The sequence below is a fragment of the Leptonotus elevatus genome, chromosome 14 (genome assembly GCF_054856555.1).
Source record: "Leptonotus elevatus isolate MCC_2025b chromosome 14, RoL_Lele_1.0, whole genome shotgun sequence".
NCBI lineage: Eukaryota > Metazoa > Chordata > Actinopteri > Syngnathiformes > Syngnathidae > Leptonotus > Leptonotus elevatus.
The window spans coordinates 2,834,732-2,852,849 of record NC_141252.1 but is presented as its reverse complement, the minus strand read 5'-3'; the positions used below and the strand labels follow the sequence as shown (position 1 = coordinate 2,852,849).

General features: G+C 44.0%; 1 protein-coding gene across 1 annotated transcript; it reads right to left on the bottom strand.

Moving 5' to 3' along the window:
- Positions 1-722: 722 nt before the first annotated feature.
- On the bottom strand, positions 723-17,243 carry plppr3a (phospholipid phosphatase related 3a). The gene is made up of 9 exons (XM_086095800.1): positions 16,778-17,243; positions 13,110-13,213; positions 12,666-12,851; positions 11,502-11,631; positions 10,150-10,345; positions 8,930-8,987; positions 7,718-7,891; positions 5,341-6,156; positions 723-4,468 (listed from the first exon to the last, which is right to left on the bottom strand). Exons 2-9 carry the CDS (start codon positions 13,188-13,190, stop codon positions 3,674-3,676), a joined length of 2,436 nt encoding a protein of 811 aa, XP_085951926.1. The 5' UTR covers positions 13,191-13,213; positions 16,778-17,243; the 3' UTR covers positions 723-3,673.
- Between the last annotated feature and the right edge of the window lie 875 nt (positions 17,244-18,118).

Below are 18,118 nucleotides of genomic sequence, written 5' to 3'. Positions count from 1 at the left end.
ACAAAATTGCTTCCTTTACTTGCACAAAAGAACAGAAAATCTTATCGTATCACATCGTAGCCTACATAAGTACAAACACACTTTTGTTCCTTGTGCTAAAAATACCCAAAATAATTAAATAAATAAATGAATCAAAGGGAAAAACGACTCCTTGCATTGATTACGCGGACGGTAAGAACGATGACGGTGACCCATTTTGTATCGCGTTTCCTCGCTTGGGGAATGCGGAGCGGGAAGCAAAATCAAACATACGGAAGATTAGGCCTAAGAGAGTGGTGGTGGGGTGGGGGGTTGGGGGGGGTCAATATCCCACCCCCAAAAAATGCTTATTCTGCGCACCTGAAATGATTGTTACCGTACACACACACACACACACGATTCATGGCGAGGCCGTCTGACCTCATCCTCAGGCCTCCGTTCTGCACACCATCTGCACCGTTGGCTCTTTGCATCCCAGCCCTGAGCATACACTGTGACACACACACGCACACACACGCACACACACACACAAATGTGTATGTGCACACACGCAGAAATAAAATCTGTGAAATCTGCATGCACGGAGCAGCGAAAATCCACCCGACTGACTGATGTCACGAGCCAAACAGTGACACATCCAATTGGGGACGGACGGATGGACGGATGGACGGAGGGACGGAGGGACGGATGCAGAACGCAAATGTAAATAGCGAAGAAAGACAACATCGAGCCCGAGGTAAGAATTGGTTCCTATTTATTCAACAAGATTATTATCGTCACACATCAACACAGATAGAAAACGTAGCTCGTAGAAAAAAAAAAAGAGCTGAAGAGATCAATAACAGTAATATTAAGGAAGTTTACTTTTTACACTCAAAAAAATGAGACGCATGATACTCAAAAAGCACTAAAAATGCAGCAATGGCTTGTAAAATAAGGTAAGGGTGAAGACCTGAAGAAAAACACTTACGCTGCGCAAAGTGAAGCACTCTCGTGAGAATTTAGTAGGAAATGGGACAAAAAGTTGAACACCGTTTAATGTTCTGAATTGACTATTTTGCAGCATTGTGACTGTAACACAAACTATGAAAATATTTGAAAAAATAAATAAAAAAATTCCCCAAATATTTTTTTTATCGATTTTATGTGGTATCTTAATGGATTTAGGATTCAGTCATAATAACTGACAAATAATTTAATTGTTAAAAAAAAAAAAGTTAGTTATTCGTCATGTGCAATTTTTGTGCAAAACACTACCCCAAAAAAAAAAAAAAAATAAATCCCAGCGAGAACAGATTCCCATGTAACGCCATTCAAAATGCATTTCATTCATACCCATTTGTACAAAATAGCTTCAGGGGATCGTTAAAAAATGTTTTTGTGTCCGCTGTTCACGAAAATATCGAAGAAATAAAGCACTTGTCAACGGATGTTGCATGAAACAACTCAATAAGATAAGATAAAAAAGTTAACTTTATACAACAAAGTTGAAATGTAGAGTGGTCGTTTAGCAGAGTCGATTAATCGGTATTTTCTAGATAACGCATTAGCACAATGTACAGGAAATAGATTTTTTTTTTTAGATGAAATCATGTTAATTATTGAAATTAATTTCACTTTTTGATTTTAACTTTATAGCTTTTTTTTTTTTCCATTTAGTACCACTTTCCAATAAAAGCAGCTATAATTAATTATGTTTTCATCACAGTATAACTACAAGTTTTGCTGGAATAAAAAAAATAAAAAAAACATCCTGAAAACGCATCAGATGTTTTGTGTCTAAAGTCTGGACAAATACCGAATGAACTGGACTAATCGAGAATGAATGAGTATCAATGCCCTGATCAATAAAATGGCACAAACGCACGCAAAATACATTTTTTTTTTCATTTTCATTGTTGTTTTTCTCCCCAGTCCGGTGACCTGAATGATGTTTGTCATAACAAATGTTTTGACGGACCGGACGTTGTGCTCACAATTGCAGTTCAGTACTGTGGACTGGAGTTTAGGTCTGGGGTTCAAGGTGAGGGCGAGGTTTGGGTTTCAGGATAGACAATAAGGGTTTGAAGTCGGTATACGCCACTGAGGGAGCGAATGTTTGAGAGTGTTTGTGAAGGGAGCCAATGTTGATTTCGCTTCAGGTTGGTTCAAGGGCGCAAAGTTTGCTAAATGTTCGCCAGAGTTTTGACGGACATTTGCTAAATGTTTTAAAGTTTCTTTCGTGGTTTTTCTTTCTTGCAAACCTCAGTGGGATATGGGCTTAAGTTGATGGGGCTGGGTTTTCAGAGTTAGGGTTTCGGGCTATGGTTTGGTTCGAGGGTTCGAGGGTTACTTACTTGGCCATACAAGCTGTACTAGCAGAGCAAATCGCACCACGGGGTGGGTTCAACTCAACCAAAACTGAAGTGCGAACACAGCCTTAAAAACCCTCGACGTAAGACTCAAAGACCCGAGCCGAGGCTACAGAAGCTAATTGGCGACATCCATTTAAGCACGTTGGTCGATTTGAGGCCTTGAGTCATTTCAGGACGCCAGGATTGGTTGCAAGCTTTCTTCCTTTTCCTCGCACCCACACGAGCATGGATCAAGATTCATTGTTTGAGCGAGTCGAGTCCCCAAGAAGGATGCAGGCTCGGGAAAGTTAAAGATCCACAACAGAAACTTGTTACGAGAGCAAACAAAAAAGCTGGCAGCCAACAAGCAGCTTTGGGAAGGTCGGCGTTGCCCGCGGTTGTTTTGTTTTCCTCGTCCTTCTTCGTCCTCTCCGAGGAAAAACAGATTGAGCGAATCTGAGGCCTTTGTGAGTCCTATCTCCTCCTTCAGCTGCAGACGCTTTTCTCTCCCCGGCGGAATTCTTGTGCTCCCCTTTTTTTTTCCTTGTTGTTTGATCTCGTTTCTCTTTTTGTGACGGCTGACGGGCGGAATAGCATCGAATGGCTTGAGCTGAAGTGTTGCTATGGATTGAGACGGAAGACGCCATCCTGGATTGGAAGTTGGTTAAAAAAATGGTCAACACCCTCAAAACACGAGACATCCAGTATTGCAGCGGCCCCCAACCCACTTGTCCTATGGCCATTTGGGTTCCGGGCTGAGCAAAAATTAATTTGTTTATTAAAAGAACCTCAAGTGTCAGTCATGCGATATGATTAAAAAAAATTAAAAAAAATCTAATACAAACGTCTTTGGAGAGCTTCTTCAGAAAGTGTAAAAGTCTTACAAGAGACAATATCAGCAGTTTTACTAAAAAAAAAAAAAAAAAAAGGGTTATCCGCAAAGAAGATAGCTCTAACCCAGGGGTGGGCAATCCCGGTCCTTGAGGGCCCAAGTCCTGCAGCTTTTGAAAGTTTCCCTTCTCCAACACACCTGATTAATATGATCAGCTCATCAGCTAGCTCTGCAGAAGCCTGATAATGATTAGAATCAGGTGTGTTGGAAGAGGGAACCATCCAAAACCTGCAGGACTCCGGGCCCTCGAGAACCGGGGATTGCCCACCCCTGCCCTAACCCCTAACCTCATTGAATCAGGATTTTCTGCAATGCATTGTTTTGTTTGTTACCCCGAGGTTGTACTGGCTCATCGGTTTGAGTTGTACTTTTTAATAGCTGGATTTGATTTGTTTCTATGCCGATCCGTCAAAATATTGCTGTGCGTGAAACACCCCCCGTGGCGCAATAAAGGTTGGCGACCGCGACACTATAGCATCCGCTCGTTCTGCAGCGCCTTGTAGTAGTGCTCCTGCTCGGCATGGCTGCGGGCCGACACGGACGGCCGGCGGGGGAGTGTGGACGAGCGGGACAGCATCTGCTCGTCCATTAGCAGGTCGGGGTGAGGCGGAGGGGGGAGCATGGAGCATGAGGGGTGGGGAGGGGGCGGCGGGGGCATGGAAGCGGCCGGGAGCGGGGGAGGGGGCAAAGGGGACGAGGACGGTTGCGGAGACACCTGAGAAGGCGGGCGAGACAGGAGGGAGGAGTGAGGGGGCGGTGGCGGCAGATGGGGCGATGACAGCAGCGGTGGGGGAGGCAGAGGGGAGGAGGAGTTGGGGTGCGGCGGGGGTGGGAGCTCGAGAATTTCGCCTCCCTGCGACTCCTTTTTTACCGGGAGCGTCCGGTAGTCGCGATACAACGGGGCATTGTCCTGCCCCCGCAGCGCGCCGCGGTGCTTATCCAACGCCGCTGTGTCGCCGCCCATCAGGTTGCCGCTGATGGTGTTCCTCCACTCCCACGGCTTCCCGTTGGAGGCCGTCACCCGCACCACCGGGTGGTGCGGGGCGTGGGCGTCGATGGTGACGATGCTGCCGCTGCCGGCGATGCTGCCCGGGTTGCTGCCCGTGCAGCAGCTGTCCCGGTCGGAGGGGATCCGGTAGTAGGGCGACTCGGAGCAATTGGAGCCGCCGCCGGAAGAGGAGCCGCCCCCGCCCTCCAGGGGGCCCCCACCGTGGCCCCCACCGTGGCCCCCACCGTGGCCCAGCTGCATGGACATTGCCATCACCTGGCGAAGAAACATCAGGAAGCAGAATTGGTTTTCAATCATCTGGAGTTTGTCCCAGACAGATTTTGAGCCAGGGACGGGGTACACACCCTGGACTGGTCAACAATCGTTCACAGGGCATTTCACACTGAAAAGTCCAAAACCAAAACTCTGAATCAAACCCGCTGGGTGACAGGCAGACCGCACCCTGAGCTGGTAATCAACAGGGTGCGTAGAGACAACCATCCGTTCTCATTCGCACCAATGGACAATTTAGAGTCGAGATATCTGGAGAAAACCTCGTGGCAGAGCTTGCTGATCAGGAATCAGCTGTGATAAAGAAGGGAAATATCCAAAACCTGCAGGACTCCGGCCCTCGAGGACTAGATCTCGCCATCCCTGGTGGTCTAGACATCTGGAGAAAGCCCACACGAGTACATGGAGACGAAACTTGCAAAAACGCTACCCTGTAACTGATTGGTGACCAGTCCGTAGCAGAGGTAGCGAACTCATGTCCTCAAGAGGGGACGTATAGACAACCATCCCTTCCCATTCGCACCTCAGGCCAATTTAGAGTCTCGGCACCATGAGAAAGCCTACACAAGTACAAAACAAGGAAATTCGCAAGAAACACTACCCCTGTAGCTGATTGGTGACCAGTCCATGGCCGGGGTCGGGAACTCTTGTCCTCAAGAGTCACTGTCCTGCCTGTATTCGATGTCTCCCTCCTCCAACACAGCTGACTCAAATAATCAGCTCATCAGCAAGCTCTGTCGGAGCCTGATAACGAGGAAGGAAATATCTAAAACAGGCAGACCAGGTCGCTGTGGAGGACCGGGGTTCCCTCCCCCCGATGAAAATGGATGCATGATCATTTCGTAGCTCGACCTCACCTGAGTGACCCTTGGCTGAGCAGGTTGCGTGTTGGGCACCCGAGGTGTCGACACAGCAATGGGCCCCGCGCCGGGCTCCTTTGCGCCGCCCCTCTCCGCTTCGGTGAGCGACAGCCACTTGGCGCGGGTCTTGGCGCTCTTCGGGGAGACGGGCGGCGGACGCGCGGCTTCCTCGGGGATGTGGACCAGCGGAGGGGACACGACCATGCGGGCCCCGGTGGGCGTCGCCGGGCCTTTGTTGGCCTGCACTTTGGGGTAAAGGGAAGACGGAACCCCGTGGTCGCTCGTTTCATCGGTTGCGTCTGCCGCTTCGGTCCCGCCCTCGCCCTCGTCCTCATCCCGGGAGCTTTGACTCCTCAGCTCCAGGGAGCGCTGCTTCCACTCCGACACCAGCTGCCGGGACCTTTGCGGGTCCAGGGGGACGTGGAACGTCATGTGACGCTGCGATGTGGGCGGTTCGTCGGAGGGCGAGATCGGGCTGTTGCCGTTGGCCACCCGGGGCAGAGTGTTGCTGAACGTCACCATGGTTTCCTTGCCCATGGGCCCGCGGGTGGCCAGGAGCTCCACGTCGGCGCTGGCTCGTTTCAGAGACGCCAGGGAGGCTTTCTCCCGCCTCACCTTGCTGCGGATCCCCGAACCCATGGCCACGGCCAGCTCCTCGCGGCTTTCCGACACGCGTGGCGTTTTCCTGTAGAGGGAGTCGTGGCTGCGCTGACTCAGCACCCTCAGGGTATCCTTGTATGGCGCCGCCGACATTTTGGGACGAGGCAACGCGTCTTCTTCGGACGCTTTGAAGTTCGCCACCGCGTACACGGCCTGGAGGGAAACGGGCACGACATCAGAGGCAGGGTCCGATGTGTGCGGAATCGGCGCTTTACATTTAAAACAGAGGAGTGATTCGGATTACAATTTTGTTATTGGCCTTCGGGCAGCTCTGATTATTGAGCGCTATGATATCCGCCAAGCAACTTGAACCCAATCAATTTGGTTGTTGTGGCAAATTATATATATTTTTTAAAGGAAGAACATTTTGAATTCTTTAATTTTTAGTCGAGTGGTGGAGGCAACCACCATTTTTCATTGTTAAAAATGTATCTTCATCATCCTTATTGTTTTCAAATACATAAACTATTTGTTGTCTGTGCAGTTGCAGTTTTGCATTTAAGTTGAAAGAATAAAAGTCTTTATGTAAATATTTTTAAAAACAAATAAAAGAAGGTCAATGTTATATTACTATCATTATTACTTAATATATAAAATAAATACAATTCTTTATTTGCACATTTTAGTATATTGCTGATTAGAAAATGAAACCTACCAAAAAGGAATTAAAACTATTTTTTAGATTTCTTTTTATAAAAATATTTTTTACAAAAAAAGAAAAGTAAGAAAAAAAGAACAAAATCAGTAAAAAAAAAAAAGAAATAAAATAAAATACTCTGCTGTGCTGTATTGCTGTGCTAATTATCTTTAAAAATTATTTATATGCATTTTCTATGTTTTGAAATTTGTTTTCAGTGAGGAGATTATTTGAGGAAGAAAAAAAATCCTCCGACTCAAAATGTGAAGGACACAAAAATCTGCAACAACTCAATTTTTCTCGTTCTTTTTTCTCCTTCTTTTCCCGAAACTCGAGTGTGAAATTGCTGCGGCGAATTCTTATCCGATTACCGCTTCTCTCTCTGTCGCTCTCGTAATAAGCGCCGCTATAAATAGCGCGCCGGGAGAAAAAAAGAAAGCGGAGGTGACGAATAAAGAGTTTGTGTTGGCACACACAATAGGACAAAATACAACTAAAAAGGGCTTTATTTAAAGAGGACGGCTTCCTTCGACTTCTGCCAAACGCTGCCTGGCTGTTCATTTTGAATATCTTGACAAAACTCGAAATGTCGACCAACACAACGTATGTCTTGATTTTCTTTCTTCATTTTTTTCTCTGCAGATCTCATTAATCAATAGCCTAATCATTCATTAGCATAAGTTGTTTGCACCCAGGTTCACGGTAATCTACAAAGTTTGAATCGAGACAATTGGACTCTTCTTGTTTGTTGTGGTTTTTTCGACGTTCAAAAATAGCGTAAGCCATTTTGCTAACAGGCTAACGAAAACTAACTTGGAAATGCAATTTCTGACACTGAACTGAAATACGGAGGAATCATTTGTGTTTTTCCCCCCCAAATTTTTTAATGAATTTTGTTATTCATTTAAAGATTTTTCTAATGGAAAATGTGGTACCATACAAAACTCACACAGCGTCAGGATCCGCCGGCATTTGAGCCACAGCACATCTGCACTATTTCTGACAATAGAGCCCACCGTATCCTTAGCGGCCGCTACTCGGTCGAAACAAAACGGGTGAGTTTCCGCCCCGACTGACCAGGTAGACGCCGATGCCGGCTCCGATCAGGTAGCCCACGTAGACGTCGATGGGGTGGCTCCGGTGCTGGGTGATCTGCGTGAGGCCGGCCAGGCCTGCCGCCATGCAGAAGGCGAACACCAGCAGCGGCTTGAGCAACTTGGTGGCGGCGCCGATGCTGGCGTTGAAGTACATCTGACGGCGCAAAAAAGCACGAGACCGCCGTCATGAAATACAAAAACAAGGTGCGGTTCTGATAGAATGTAAAAAAAAGAAAAAGAAAAGAAAAATAATTTAAATTCTATTCAATTATCATTTGCTAGCATTAAATCCAAATGAATAAAATAAAATACAAATAACAAAAATAGGTGAAATAGGAAAATTAATCTAAAAATTAAAAACAAAGTGGAGTAAAATGACTAATGCTAAATACGCAAAAATAAACAATAAATACATTAAATATGTCAAATAACTAAAGCTAGAATAAAGAAAAATAAACATGGCTAAAATGAAAAAAACGTGGAAGAATGGCAAATATATCAGCAAATGACAAAATTGTTAAAAATGATACAATTAAAAAATTAAATGCAAGTAAATAAAATGTAATAAATACAATTAAAATGAATCAAATAATTACAAAAACATTAATGTGACGGATAAAAAGACAAAACAAATGTAAATGTCATAAATCAAATGAATACAACTAAGTAAAATGTAGTATAAATAAAAAAATAAAATAAGAATGAGTTCAAATAAATACAATACAAATACACATCATGAAATATAAAAATGAAGAAAGTAGGCTAATATAAAATTTAAAAATAAAATAAAATCATCTTATTCTGGTGTTGAGAGGAAAATTGGCAAAGCCAAGCAAGAAATGGTTGCATCAGGAACGTCAAACAATTTGCGTTCTTCCGAGAAGTGATGTACAAAAATCTTTCAAATGATTTTGCATTAAAGTCACACTGAATTGAAAATAAGCATGCAAGTGTTTTCCATTGCATGCACGCTTTGCGAATCTATAGTGGAATGCAAATGGCGTGCCGACTGAAAGAAAGCTGACTTGGCAGAAACGTCCGGATGCTTTTTCAGCACTTTTGCAAGACACAAGAAAACCTTTAGGATGATATTTATGTTACTTTACCAAATTTCACGACTGCGAAAATAGATTGAATCCCTTAAATGATGCAAATTAATCAAAGCGGAAGGAAGAAGAGTCAGTCTGCTTACGGAAATGTAGACGGCGGCAAAGCCGGAAAGTGTTGCATGCTGGGATGGGAATGTTTTCCTGCAAGAGCGGGAAAAGACATAATGAGCATAATAACAGTAAATAGAAAGGATCAGGTTGCACCACACAAGTCAAACATTTGAATGGGATTGTTGAATGCTGTGTAATAAGTTGCTGGGCATTTTTTTTAGCCGGATAGGATTAGCTCGCTATCGCGCGCATTAGCAATAATCTCCGTTGTTGTGTACCAGCGTTATACAGGAAGCATGAGAGGAAATGCGCATTTGCTTTCCAAGATAACATGAATCAGGTGACGGGATAATATTGTGTAATAAGTAGGAATCGAGCAGGCAGCTATCGTGACATGCATCTGTTATATATTTGTTTTTTGTTTTTTATTATTATGCAGAATTTTCAGGCATATATAGCTATTTTACTAACACCATACATGTATTGTAATATTATGTAGGATCATTTGTATATACCACCCCACCCCCCAAAAGATAGTTTTTTTTATTTATGCATTTGTTAAACACTGATGAATGAAAATTATATCAAAAATATATATGTATTAACCTAATAAATACATAATTATAAAAGTAAAGAGAAATAAAAAAGCAAATTAATGGGTGCTGCACTGCGAACATGCACGGTAACATTAAGTTATAATATCACCATTAACCACTAGATGGCAGTCATGGCTTAGTTGCACTTGCACTGGGTCCTCGACTGGCCAATAACACAACCTGAAGTATTTTTGTTTTTTTGTGCGAATTTGGAATGACATGCATGACAAACATTGCACCTCAAAAGTACTTAAAATGTGAGTGAGTTGATTTTTGTGAAACATATGAAATACAATGAGATCTTGCACTTAATGTTGGTTTGCTGTTCAGCAGTTTTGTGCCATCCTTGAATGGTCATTTTTATGCACAAAAAAATAAATAAAAATAAATCACAGTATGCGGTTATGTTGTTCTTTAATACTCGCATTGAGAAATGTGTTATGAAATATGAAATTTCTTTATTTCTAGCATACATCTAGTTAGGACATGTGTGGTCCTATGCAAGCCCCTCCCCCTCCCCCAGTGACCCTGTGGCCCCCTCCATCACCTTAGTTGCCCATCCTTGATATAGATATTGGACCGATATGCACCCGTTTCATTAAAATGTAGATTTTCTACTAAACATCTCGTATGCACGGAAGTAATTCTCGTCGTACCTGGCCGACATGATGGCGTACTGGTCTTTGCCCATGCAGATGTCCTGCGTGACGTAGGCGTTGTTGTCGCAGGCCACGCCCGGCGCCGTGTAATTGGGCTGGCAGACGGTGAGGAAGAAGGGGGCGTGGTAGCCGGTGGCCAGCTGGATGACATCCGTCACCAGGGACGTTGCTAGGAGACCGAACACGTGAACACCTGAGCGGTAGAAAGGAAAGGGGGGGGGGGGGGGGGGGGGTGCGGGTGTCAAGGTCATCTCTCATTTTCAAAGTGCTCGAGCAAGAAGGGAAAAAAAGGCGGTTTGTGTTATTTTGCCACCTGAACGCGCAGACAAAAGCAAACTAATGAAGCAATTCAATTTGCACTCCAAAGCGTCAAAGTGGGCCTCCAGATATTTACCATCATATCACGCACGCCTCTTAAGCACTTGGTCACCCTTCATTTAACGCGTCTAATTAGTTCATTAGCCGACTCCCAAAAACAGGTTAAGTGAGCCCCCCTTGACACTTTAAAGAGCGTATCTTTTCTGATGATTTTTTAAAAAGTTGAATGAAAAAATATTTTTAAAACCCTGTATTTATTTTTTAAGAATATTTAAAAACAAAAAACACGCATTTTTTTTACAGTATTACCTTATTAAATAAAATGAACAATCAAAAAATAATTTAATTAATTAATAAAAAATACATAAACAAATTAATAAAAATATTTTTTTAATAATAAAAATCTTATTATTATTATTATTTTCTGCCCAAAAATAACCTACGAAAATAAATAAAACTCCCTCAAACTAAATAAATAAAACTAAATACAGTACAAATAATAAAAAGATAAAATTACATTTACTAAAATTCTTTGTTAAAATAAAACTTGCAAATCCTTGGAACACTTTTTTGCAATGTTCATGGTCCTGCGCAAGAGGAGTTGCAATAATAATAATAATAATGATAATCCATCCACCCATCCATTTTCTTAACTGTTTATTTCTCACAAAGGTTGCAGGGGTGTTGGAGCCTATCCCAGCCGGCTTCGGGCAGTAGGCGGGGTACACCCTGCCTCAACTGGTTGCCAACCAATCGCAGGGCACAACAGAGACGAACAACCATACACGTTAATAATAATAATAATAATTATTATTATTATGGCTATTATAACAATAATATAATAATAAAGAAACAGTCAAATGAAACAAAAAATATATAATAATACAATTATAACTATAATGAAGAAAAATATACCAATGCAAAAAAGGAAAAAAATCAAAATACAAACAGAATAATAATTAAAAAAATATTTTTTTATTTTTTTCCCCAAAAGATAAATACAAGTTTGAAAGTGTTTGAAGATAACTCACCCACGAAGCGGACGGTCCTGCGCAGGAAGGAATTGAAGCTGCATCCGCCGGCGTTAATGCTGCCCTCCGTCTTGGGGCAGGTCTTGAGTTTGGACTGCATGCAGTACATGAGACCCTCCCCCATCATGATCTGTGGACAAAGGCCAGGAAATTACCAAGCGGTGTTCCATGGGGAGGGCAAAATCAAATATCCATTTCTTGTTATTTTAAAACTTGGGCTGATGGAGAACGGCGGCTAAAATATTGATGTTGGTGATCGCTTCCAATCAGGGTGATGGATGACTTCACTGCTTCTTTCCATGCTGCTGATGGATTAACGTTGTGCGTGCGTGTTTGTGTGCGTATTGACCGAGGGGGCCTGCAGTGTGTGCAAAAGTGGAGCAAGTGTGTTTTTAGCTATGTCGTCTATTGATTGTGCATTTCTTGTAGAAGAGATTGAATTGTTGTCTCTACACACATTCGTTAGTATGACTGGTTGCTTTGTTGACGTTCTGCTTCCTGATGTTAGCATGCTAGCGTAGCATAGCATAGCATGGTTTAATGTGAAAAGGGAAAAAAATAACACTAGCCTCGAGTGAGAAGAAAAGTACATATAAGGCGGGTGTTAGCATGCTAGCATAGCATCGCATGGTTTAATGTAAAGGGGAAAAAAATTATGTGAGAAGAAAAATACATTATAGGGCAGGTCTTTACACGATCAGAATTTTGGAGGCGATCACAGATCCCAACATAATATGGACCAATATATCCAATCTATTATTTGTATTTACTTTTTTTTATTCTACTTTTATTATAACTTGTTTATTTACTGTACAGTCGGCACCCGCTATTCGCAAGGGATTGGGACCGGCCACAAATAGCCAAAATTCGCTTATAATTGACGGCCATTGAAATGGGAAAAACTAATATTCTTCCATAAATTCTGATAAAGATTTAGTACACGGAAAATTGGTATCCAAGGGAATTAAAAATGGTAAAGTTAAACACAATTTTTCTTTCGTTTTTAACCGCTAAGCTAACTTCAGCTATGTGTTAAAGGGCAAAACTATGCCTCTTTATTTGCACACAAATTTGACTTCAATGGAATTAAAAACGTATATCGACGGCTTGACAAAACCAAAATGAAAAATGCGCCTTTCTCCAGTTTAGGAAGCAAAATGTTACCGATGCGGCGGGCCCGGCGAAAGCCAGGCTGAGCAGCATGAGCAGCGGGATGAGCTCGTCGCCCGTCTCCACGTAAGGCATGGAGAGGTCACGGTCGTAGCAGCGGAAGCCCACCGCGGCGGGAGACAAGACGTCGGTCAGCTCCAGGAAGTACAGCGACACCAAGGACGACAGCACGATTGGGAGCTGCGCCGCACAAGCAAAGTCAATCGGATGGAGGACTTGAATCGTTTTAATTACAATGACATTGATTCAACGTTTTTAATCTTATAAATACTCAAAATGTCCTCCTTCACTTGTCTCGCGAGGGTCACAGCTACACACGAAAACTGGGCTTGCCTCCTTCTTTTCCTACTTACTTTTGGGCTCCCCGTCTGCACTGTACTACCAAATCAGGGCAATATCAAAAAGACGATGGTTCGAACCCCGAGCACGTGAACGTACCTCCACAAAGTAAAAACACGGCAGCAGCGTCAGGCTGTCTTTGGGGGGTTTCTTCTTGGTTCGGTTTTTGGGGGACGTCATCTTGGGGTGGGACCACTCGCAAGCTGCAGAGGCACAACGTTGGACAATGTTGGTCATGCATGTAAAGTGTTTTTGTTTTGAACGCTAGAAATATGTGAAGAAAGGAACACACACACGCACACACACGCGCACACACGCGCGCACGTCAGTGGTTGCATGTTGAGGCTGTGGGCGACGACGTGACCTCGGGAAGGGATTACAGCCAAAGACTCACATGGAAGATCAAACACGTTTAAGTATTTACAAACGCACACACTGGAGTGATCCCAATTTCTCCTTCAGTTTGTCCTCTTCCGACTTCCTATCACTTCCCCTTTTGTCCTCCTTTCCCATTGTCTTCCCGACTATCTATTTCATCATGTCCCCTTGTTTCTCGATGATCCATCTTAAATCCCTACAGAACGGTTCCTAATTTCTCATCCTCAATGTCTTATTCCTTAAGTTGCCTTTTCTTGGTACTTGGTACTTCATTTATATGGCACCTTTTCCACCTCATGTCATCATCCCTACATTCTCTTTCTTAAAGTCTCCTTCTCTACAGTCGCATTCCGAATGTCTCTTTCCTTACAATCCCTTTCGTAATGTCTCTTTCCTCCGATGCACGTTCACGTTTTCCTTACCTATGAACCCTTTGCCCAACGATCTCTTTCTTAAAGTCTTCTTTCCCTACAATTCTTTACACTCCCTTTGTAATGTCTCATTCCTTAAGATGCCTAATATCGTCTTCCCCTTAGTCCCTTTCCTAATGTCTTTCTCTACAATCTCATTTTCATCGTCTCTTTCCTTGCGATCCCTTTTCTAATGTCTCTTCCCTACAATCTCAATCCTAACGTCTCTTCCCTCTCATGCCCTATCACGGTTTCCTCCTTCCCTTCCTTCCTTGCCTGAATTCCCTTTCCTAATGTCTCCTTTCCCTACAGTGTCCTTCCTAATGTCTCATTCCTTAAGATGCCTAATATCGTCTTCCCCTTAGTCCCTTTCCTAATGTCTTTCTCTACAATCTCATTTTTATCGTCTCTTTCCTTGCGATCCCTTTTGTAATGTCTCATTCCTTAAGATGCCTAATATCCCTTCCCCTTAGTCCCTTTCCCAACGTCTCCTTCCCTACAATCTCAATCCTAACGTCTCTTCCCTCTCATGCCCTATCACGGTTTCCTTCCCTTCCTTCCTTGCCTGAATTCCCTTTCCTAATGTCTCCTTTCCCTACAGTGTCCTTCCTAATGTCTCATTCCTTAAGATGCCTGATATCCTCTTCCCTTTGATCCCTTTTCCTAATGTCGTCACTGCAATCTCTTCCTTAATGTTTCCTTCCCTATGATCCCGTTCCTAATATCTCTTCCCCTTCGTCCCTATCCTAATGTGTCCTTCCCTAAAATCGAGTTCCTAATGGCTCCTTTCGTACTATCCCTCTCCCCAAGGTCTCAATCCTTAAGATGGTCTAATGTCACCTCACCTTTGATCCCTTTTTCCCAACGTCTCCTTATCCGACAATCTCTCCCTCCGAATGTTTCTTTCCCTACAGTCCCTTTCCAAATGTCTTTTTCCGCACTTTCCCTTTGCCAATGTTTGTTTCCTACGACACCCTGTCAGTTTCCTTTCATCGCGTCTCCTTCCCTAAAATCTCCTTTCTGATTATCTTTCCCTACTTTTCCTTTTTCAACGTCTCCTTACCCGTGATGCATTTGTCTCTTTCCTTATGTCGCTCTTCCCAATCTCTCCTTCCCATCGACCGCGTCCCAACAAACAGATGTCTTTCCTTGGTTATGTCTCTTTCCCATGATTCCTTTCCCTAATGGCCACGTCAATACGGTGTTCTTGCATTCCAAACAAATAAAACAAATGAACAAAATAATGTCTGGTTCCCGATAGCAAGTATCTCTTTTTTTTTTTCTTCATGGTACGCCATCCTTCTCTCTCCTCTTCCCTTCCCGATGTCCACTGAGCATCATATCAGCGAGAAGAGGATGCCGGGATGGACGGATGGTCCCCAGTGTGGCGGAAAAGCAGCTTAGTAAGAGCCAAGCCCCCTCCCCAGTCTCATCTCAGTGACCTGCTCCACTCTCATACACTTAAACCTGCCCCCCCTTTAAATCACTTCACTCACACACAGAAACACCCCCCCCCCACACACACACACCCACACACCCCCCCCCACCCCCACACACACACACACACACACACCCACACACACACACCCACACACACCCCCCCCCCCACACACACACACACACACACACACACACACACACACACACACACACACACAATGTGCCTTTCTTGCAGAAGAGCGGCGGCCTGTTTATCTCCAAAAACAGCATTTTTTTTTCTCCGAGGCTCTTTTGCACATGAACGTGACGGCAAAACGTCGCTCGGCCGCGTGTGCTTCCCTACAAGACTTGAACCTTGTGTGTATGTTGTGTGTGCGGTGGACGGAATCACAGGATGCCGGTGTGCCAGGCAGCCCAGAAAGACCACCGGCACACGAGTGGGGGGGGGGTGGCTTTATTTTAGAGACCGACACTGGAAGAAGCGCATGCAAGAAAAACTTAGGACAAGCTGCATGACGCCGCTGAATAGTGAATAGCACACCGGCATGGAAACAGGAGCTCAGAACAGTTGCATGGATAATATTTGAAAAGTGATTGTTTCCTTAGAGTTGAACAAAAGGAATGAAGCAGGTTAATTGACCAGGTAGATATTCAGAATTTGTGCGTCCGGTAGCAAAAGTTCTGTCAAAAGCGTAAGAGGGTCGCCATGTAAATGAACAAATGAAATACAACAGCAAGTTTTGATGGTTTCATGTCATTTTGAGGGATTTTATCATTTTATATATAAATGGACGGTTGTCTCAGGTTGAAGGAAAGTTGAATAGAAGCTTAAAAAAAAAAGGGACTTCCACAGCACAAGTTTTTTTGTTTTTGTTTCTGAGGTTCATCAAAAATGTCAGGTTTAATCCTGTTCATTTCTTAAATACGCCAACTCGGGTCACTTTGGCCCACTATAGGTTTAACCATTCATAATTATTGAAAAATAATTTAAATTTCAACCCTTCAAGGACTTTAATTACCAATTAACATTAGGTGTCATCCCTGGTTTGTCCTTTCCTTAGATACACCAGAAATGTACCCAAGTCAATTTGACCCGCCCAATGTTTAATCATCCCCAAAAAAAAAAATCAACAAAATAACACATCGAAAGATAATTTTAAATGTCCATCTTAGGAAGACTTCTAATTATCATTAACCTCAAATCCATGATCACGTCAAAGACCCTTCTGTCAAGATGTTCACGGGTCAATGTGACCCGCATTTAATCAGCAAAAATAAAAAAATATGTAAATCACCACAATGCAAATGACGTTTTTAAAAGTCTTCCAATAAAGTGTGATTCAATTTTTTTTCAAAAGGGTCATTTTGACCCACAACGCAGCCTGGTTTTAAAATGTTGAGTAATTTCCAATGATATGAGCCTCACTGAAGGATAAATAATGAAAGACATCACGCAAGTTGCCAATGAGATCACCAATTATGGAAATGTGGACACACACGCACGCACACGCACGCACGCACACACAGACAGACGCTCACCTCTATCCCGGGGGCTCCGTGAATTCACCGAGTCCCGTCGCCCCCTTCCCCCCCGGCGTGCTCTGGCGTGCTGCTCCAGTTTGGCGGCTCTGTGCCCGTCCGTCCCTTTAATCCATGTCCATGTCCGCTACAAAAAGACAAGTCGAGGTGGACGCTGGGTTGGGATTAATCTCGTTTTGGATGCGAGGATGGCGGAGAAGTCCCCAAAATGTGGTCCGATTGTGGAGTAAAACCTTCACGTGCTTCCACCGTGGTGGTGATGCAGGCTAGGGAGGGGGGGGGGGGGGGGGCGTGCAGATCCTCCCCTTCTTCTCCTATTATCATCCAGCAGTATTCCCGAGAATTCCCGAGAACTCCAAATCACAAGGTCTAAAAAAAAAATTAAAAATTAAATCAAGGAGGAATCTTTAGCTGATCTTTTTTCCATGCGAGCGCCCCAGTGTCAGTTTTATTCGGGTACGCAGTCACAAAGGCAGGCACGAGATGGGAGGTGGGGGGGTGTGTGGTGGGAGGTGGGGGTGCAAGGGGGAGGAGAGAATGGTGCGCTGATGGTGGGGGGAGGAGACAGTCTGCTCCACACTTCTTCTTCTTCCATGAGACAAAAGGCGGAGGGAGGCTTGCGAGTGCATGTGTGCACAAGCATGGGATGACGAGGAGGAGGAGGAGGAGGAGGAGGAGGAGGAGGAGGAGGAGGAGGAGGAGGAAGGCTCTCGTCAATGAAGAAGCAACGCAGAGCTCATTGTATGCGGGAGTGCCTTTGTCGACACCTGAAGGGCGTGTCCACGTGCACCACAGTGGAACACGTGGACCCCCTTTTTGCAAGAGTCATCAGGAACGATGACATTAAAGGGAGAAGTGTGCTATTGGTATGAGTTTTGTATTTAATACAGAGCAGCCGTTCAATTAGCGAGAGAGAGAAACGGTGGGCTATTGATGCTAAATGGATGAATGGATTTCCCCCCCCCAAGTATTAGAGCAAAGATGTCAGACGTAAGGCCCACGGGCCAGAACCGGCCCGTCAGGGGATCCAATCTGGCCCGTGAGGTGTTGCTAGGCAGAATTCACTGGCCAAAGGCAACATTGGCTTATGATGCATGAAGTCTTATTATTATTATTTTTTTCCATTTGGGCCACCATACTAAGATCATGACTGACTGCCAACTAACAGGGACTCCTAAATGGGTTGTGATGGGGACGACGTGGCTTCTTTTTTCCTTGTTACATCACTTGTTGCTAGGCAGTTTTGTGTTATTAAGTCATGACTGCCCAGTTGGCCAACACGTCAACAAAGCCTAAAGTATGTATTAAACATAAAATATAGACCGGCAGCGACTACTTATG